Here is a 6,519-nt window from a genome sequence, read left to right as displayed (position 1 = left end):
ATCAGAATAGTAGCTGAGGCAGGTAGGCAGAAGAAAACGGTGTCTTTTGTAAAAGTGTTAGTGTGCACAAGTAAGTATTGAGGATATGCATTATGTAAAACTTAACTTTTAATAATATTCTTAGGATAAAATATATGGACCCAACATTTTTTTTAAATCAAACAAAAGGAAAGATGTATAAAAAAACATGTGCCACCTACACCACCAAGTATTGGTGGGATGCAAAGACCTCTAAAAGGTGGAAGGGAACAATGTATGGTTCATTGTAACCAGTGGGGATAAAAACTTCCCCTGTAAGATCCTACTCTCACATTATTAATTCCCTTCTTGGCAAGTGTTACTCACCCTAAAAAGGGCGCCCCCACACAGGAACCTCTCCCTATTTCCACCTACAAACCCTGGTAAATGTCAGTGTTTGTAGGTGGAAATAGGGAGAGGTTCCTGTGTGGGGGCCGCTCTTTTTAGGGTGAGTAACACTTGCCAAGAAGGGAATTAATAATACGAGAGTAGGGCCTTACAGGGGAAAATTTTATCCCCATCGGTTAAAATGGACCATATGTTGTTCCCTCCCACCTTTTAGAGGTCTTTGCATCACATCAGTACTTGTGTAGGAGACGCATGTTTTAATTTTTTATTTATTTTTTGCACCTTTCCTTTAGTTTGATTAAAAAAAAAAATTGGGTACATAAATTTTATCCTAAGTAAAGTTACGTTTTAGCCAATACATATCCTCAATACTTACTTGTGGTCTGATGCGGAGGAATGTTTGTAACTGGGGAGCAGCGCCTTAAATCTGTTTGGCACTATCCATATTTGTGAAGTGTTGGTTTGGCACCATGGTCAATTTACTCTGAGGCATCTGGCATTGGTGGGTGGAAATCCTGGCTGATCCATCCCTGATTCATCTTCACAAAGGTCAGTGTCTCCATATTTTTTGTGGACAGACAAGTTCTCCTTGGGGTGACTATGGCCCCCGTTGCATTAAACAACCGCTTTGATGGCACACTACTGGTCGGGCAGGACAGCTTTTCCAGGGCAAACTCTGCTAGTTGCGGCCACAAATCAAGTTTGGCTGCCCAGAAGTCCAGCGGATCTTCAAGGTGTGTTGGCATGGCCATGTCAAGGTATGCCACAACCTGCTGGTTCAGGTCCTGCTCCATGTCTACCTGCTGCTGATGATGCTGATGAGTTGCTTCACTATGCAAGTGAAGAAAGGTACTCATCAGTGACTGTAGACTCAGGCTGCTGCTGATGGAGCTGGTACTGCTCCTGCCACCCCTCCCCAGCAGCCATGGCAGTGGAAGTTGAGCACAGGGGGCCCCCCGATTCATAGGCATCGGCCAACTAACTACATTCCTCCCTCTCACTGGATGTAAAGAAGGCCCCCATTTTGTGCTAGTAGCGAGGGCCCAATAAGGTGGAGAGCCAGAAATCATACTGCTGCCGAATGGTGACAATTCGGCTGTCACTACGCAAGCAAGTGAGCATGCATCGTGCCATTTGTGCAAGTGACTCAGAGGGACTCCCTGCCTCCATCTCCACTGCATACGGCCACGGTGTGTCTGGGTCCTCTGCCTCGCCTTCCTCATAACCATCTAGCTCCTCTGGCTGCTCCTGCTCCTCCTCTCCTGTCAGATGACTAGAAAAAACCCCCATCTCACGAAACCTAAACTGTGCTCCACTGTGCCCCTCCCCCCCTCCCCCAGTTGAGCCCAAAAGTCTCCAGTGCCATGATGAGCCATCGTTTCCAACACATGTTGTAGGAAATGAAGCAGTGGAATGACGTAATTCATCCCATAATCCTGGCGACTGACTAATTATGTGGCTTCCTCAAAAGGCCTGAGCAAACAGCAGGTGCCACGTATGAGCTGCCACAAGTTCACATTAAAGTTACAGAGGGGAGTACTCCTATCTGCTTGGATCATCAAGAAATCGGTGATGGCTTTTCTCTGTTCGTATAGTCGGTCCAACATATGGAGGTGTCGCATATGGTTTCCGACGCTGCAATTCAAGGAGGGTGTGCTTTGCGGTGAACGAGTGGAGGAAGTGTATGCAAAGTTTCCTTCCCATTGCAAATGGGGGAACACTTCAGGATTCACTTCACAACCAGATTGAACACGTGTGCCATTCAGGGCGCATGGCTCAGTCTTTCTTGTTGCAGGGCAGATAAGATGTTCTTCCCATTGTCAGTCACCATGGTTCCCATTTCCAGTTTTTTTGGAGTAAGCCGTGCTCCGATTTCTTTACGAATGACTTTTAGCAGTTCCTCCCCTGTGTGACTCCATTCGCCAAGGCAAACCATGTGAAGAACTGTGTGACATCGCCGTGCCCTGCACACATGGTATGCCGAAGGGGCACTGAGACTTGTCCGGGCAGTGGAGGCTGAGGAAATGGTGGAGGATGAGGAGGCGGAGTCGCACACTGTCACAGAACCAATGGCCTGAGAGCGTGGAGGAGGAAGCGGTGTGACCTGTCCAAGTTGGTGTTGTGGCTGTGCAGGAACCACATTCACCTAGTGAGCCGTAAAAGATATGTATTGTCCCTGATGTGCACTTTGATATACACCAACAGGCTCAAAGACTGGCCCACCTTCTGTTCCACAAAATTGTGCAGGGCTGGTACTGCCTTCTTTGCAAAGAAATGACGGCTTGGGACTCTCCACCTCGGCTCGGCACAAGCCATCAGTTTTCTGAAAGGTGCAGAGTCCACCAGTTGGAAAGGGAGGGACTGCAACACCAGCAACTTGGACAGGAGCACATTCAGCTTCTGCGCCGTTGGATGAGTGGGCGCATACTGTTGTCTCTTGGACATGGCTATGCCGATGGATTGCTGGCGGAATGACTGACTCGCAGTAGGAGAAGCAGGAGTGACAGAAGGAGGGTTTGACACACATCTCCCTTTGGCTGAGGCGGTGGAGCCTTGGCTGGATGAAGGAGGGAGCGGATGGCCACTGGGTGATGCATCAGGCTGGACCACTACATCGGAGCCACGGTTCTCCCAGGCCACTTTATGGTGACACTGCATATGTTGACGCAGGGCCGCGGTGCCAACATTGGGATCCTGGCCACGCTTCTCCTTCTGCCAACACATCCTGTATGCCTCCGGATGCCTGATGAAAAACTTCCACACCGCCGAGTAGCTGATTTTCCCCCAACAGTCCGCCCTAAGTGATTGCTACTGCCGCCATCTCCAGGAACCCCTGTTCCACTATCTCCCGGGAAGGTAGGCTGCCACGAAGCAGGTGGTCTCCCCTGGGCACGTTTGGCTCCTGAATTTCCACTTCTGCCCCCATGCTGATTGCCAACCCTGCTACCACCTTGCTGCCTCAAGGGCAACCGGCAACTCTCTTCTCCTGATGATGATGAAGCCCCTTCTGCACCCGGCTCCCAATTGTGATCAGCCTCATCATCATCAACACTGATGTCCTCCTCAGGTTCCTCAACAGTGCCTGCTTCAGGACCCTGAATGTTAGCAACGCCGCCTCCCACGTCAGTCTCCTCTTCACTACTTGCACACCTAGCGGAGCAAGCGGCCCATGTCTCCTCCCCTTCTTGGCTGTCCAGTAGCTGCTGACTGTCCTCTATTAGATCGTCCTCAGTGAATAGTGGAGCTGAACCCACAGCATAAGATACTTCTCTAGGAGTGGGAATAGCATAGGACAAAGGCAATGGGAGGACAGGGACTGCTCCTGGGCCATGCCAACTGAGGGTTGTGTCTGAGGAACCCACCGACTGGGGGTGTCAGATGTCACTTGTGATGAAGTGGATGACAATGTTAACCAATCGATGACAGCAGAGGGGCTGCTGGTCGAGACAAGACCGCTGACTGATAATGGGAGTTCAGGCCTCTCGCTGCGACTCCTGCTGTCACTCACCCCTAATCAGCTGCCTGAAGGATTTAGGCCTCTGCCACTCCTCTGTGCACATTGTGGAACTTCTCTGCCTGACATACTTAGTGTGTATATGAGGGCAGTACATTCACTATGCTTAAAACAGTATTTGTCTAGAACAGCAACAGGTGTGTACTTTTGGCTGTCCTTTCACAGTATCAAGGCCCTTAAGACTTTAACAGGAACAAAATGGTACACTATTTAGATGTACGCACAGGTAACACTTAATAGAAGACAATATGTTTTTAGTGCTCTGCTCACCCTAACTGGCTGACTACTATTAGCTTTTCAGTTGTTGTACACACCAGTGCTGCAGCACACAGTCGCTGTGTACTACACCCAAAATTGCACTCTTTCACTCTCTCTCTCAATCTCAATCTCACTCCATTCCCTATCAGTGCTTCTAGGCTTGATTTGGGCTTGAGGTGAATTGCTGCTGTAAAAAAGCTTTTCTGTGCAACACACACTGCTCTCTGTCCCTCTCTCTCTCTCTGCAATAGAACACTGATGTGACTGGCTGCAAGATGGCTGCTGATTATATATCACAGGGGTGACTGGCTGCTGATAGGCTGCATGCTGCATGTGATTCAGGGTCATCTCGCCATCCCAGGATTCCTTGCCCCATGTCCACACATGTGGATCCACCATTTTAGATGCCCTGGAGCCTGGACTGCACTAAACGGAGTTTAATGAAGTTATTTGTGCAATCGAATCGTGGCAATCTACAAATAAAATTTTTCCTTAAATTCGTAACTAATTCGGATTCGATTCACTCATCCCTAACTATGAGTATAGCGAACAATTTTACCAATATTGAAGGCAATAAAGAGATGGTTTAGTGCTGGAATCGTACATGGAGGGAGAGCTGCAGGCACAAACGTCCATTTCAGTCCGAAGACTCCGCCCCAATGTCCGATTCTACCACCTCTGCCCACATCAAGGTCTTCAAGCCAAAACAAGTATCCAATGTGCTGAGTGGCTCAGCTGAGAGGAGGGGGGTCTCATAGAGATGTGATCTCAGACCTAAAAAAGAAACACACAAGGTTTGAATTAGGAGGAAAAAAAATCTCCTGTAGCCCAAGGACAAAAAATAAAAACAACTCATTGGCCTTTAAGGTAGCTGTACCTGGATACCTAGAGGGGGAGGGACTTCAGTTAATTACAAAATTGTATTCATTAAAGTTTCAGTTGTTCTACAAGCTCACAGCAGTGATAACGCCCCGTTATGGTGCTGCTGGGGGGACACAGGGGAAATTCCTGTTCCCTGCAGCTACAGACAAATAATACAATGTTCTATATTCACATCTCCTACAAATTATTATATATACATTATATTATATACATTACACATCATTTACAAAGGCCAGTGATTCCATAAATAGTGCAAGGACATCCCATAATGCACTAATATAAGAAAGAGAAGAGTAATGGTATTGCATTTATTTATGGGCTTTTTATTGTCTCTTTCAAATAACTGTGATGTAAAAGAAATTCTTCAATTATATTTTTCTTTCTTTAGACAGTAAATACTGCAAGAGATGTCCAGACCACGAGTGGCCCAACGAGAACCAGACTCAATGTGTCTCCAAACCGGTAGAATTTCTCTCTTTGTCTGGCGATGTGATATCAGTCATTGTTCTGGCAGCTTCCATGTTACTTCTTACATTGACTGCGGTAATATTGGGGATTTTCATTAGATATCGGGAAACCCCAATTGTGAAAGCGAATAACAAGAACCTGAGCTTTGTCCTCCTGGTCTCCATCATGCTCAGCTTCCTCTGTGTCTTCTTGTTCCTTGGTCGTCCTGTGGATAGAACCTGTATGATACGTCAGATCTTTACTGGAATACTACTCTCAATATCCATCTCTTCATTGTTGGCCAAGACCATAACGGTTTACATCGCGTTCAAAGCCACCAAGCCTGGAAGTGTGTGGAGAACATGGACTGGAGTAAAGCTCCCTAACTGTGTGCTCCTGATCTGCTCCTCTGTCCAGGGGGTCATCTGTATGAGTTGGGTGACCCTCTCTCCCCCCTTCCAGGAGCTGGACACACACTCTTATAAGGAGAAGATGGTCGTTCAGTGTAATGAAGGGTCAGATCTTTGGTTCTACTCCGTCCTGGGTTATTTGGGGATTCTGGCCGCTGTTAGTTTTATTACAGCTTTCTTAGCCAGGACATTACCGGACAGTTTCAATGAGGCTAAGTACATCACCTTCAGCATGCTGGTGTTCTGCAGTGTCTGGATAGCCATGATCCCGGCTTATCTCAGCACCAAAGGCAAATACATGGTGGCCGTGGAGATTTTTGCCATCCTGGCCTCTAATACTGGACTGTTGGGTTGTATATTTCTCCCCAAATGTTTTATCATTCTGTACAGACCTGAGATGAACACAAAATCCTCTATACTGAAGAGCTGAGTAAGGATTGTGTGACTGTGTGAAAGGAGGCATTCCCTGCATACAATAAGAATTTATCATGTCTATTTATCCATTTCTTTTACTGTCACTAATAGAAAGAGGACTCCCCCCCCCACCCCCATCAGTCGTATCATTAAAGGGGTACTCTGCTGCTCAACGTTTGGAACAAACTGTTCCGAACACTGGAGCCGGCCACCGGAGCTCATGATGTC

General features: G+C 47.4%; 1 protein-coding gene across 1 annotated transcript in view; it reads left to right on the top strand.

Annotated features, from left to right (window-relative positions):
• The window catches only part of LOC130277531 (vomeronasal type-2 receptor 26-like), a 29,476-nt gene extending 23,169 nt beyond the window's left edge, over window positions 1-6,307 (top strand). The window contains exon 6 of the mRNA XM_056528208.1: window positions 5,409-6,307. Within this exon, the coding sequence (XP_056384183.1) occupies window positions 5,409-6,307 (899 nt within the window). The remainder of the gene's footprint in view (window positions 1-5,408) is intronic.
• The last annotated feature ends 212 nt before the right edge of the window (window positions 6,308-6,519 follow it).

Source organism: Hyla sarda, chromosome 6 (genome assembly GCF_029499605.1).
Source record: "Hyla sarda isolate aHylSar1 chromosome 6, aHylSar1.hap1, whole genome shotgun sequence".
Taxonomy (NCBI): domain Eukaryota; kingdom Metazoa; phylum Chordata; class Amphibia; order Anura; family Hylidae; genus Hyla; species Hyla sarda.
Note: the sequence above shows the minus strand (reverse complement) of the source record. Positions and strands in the feature narration are given on the sequence as shown.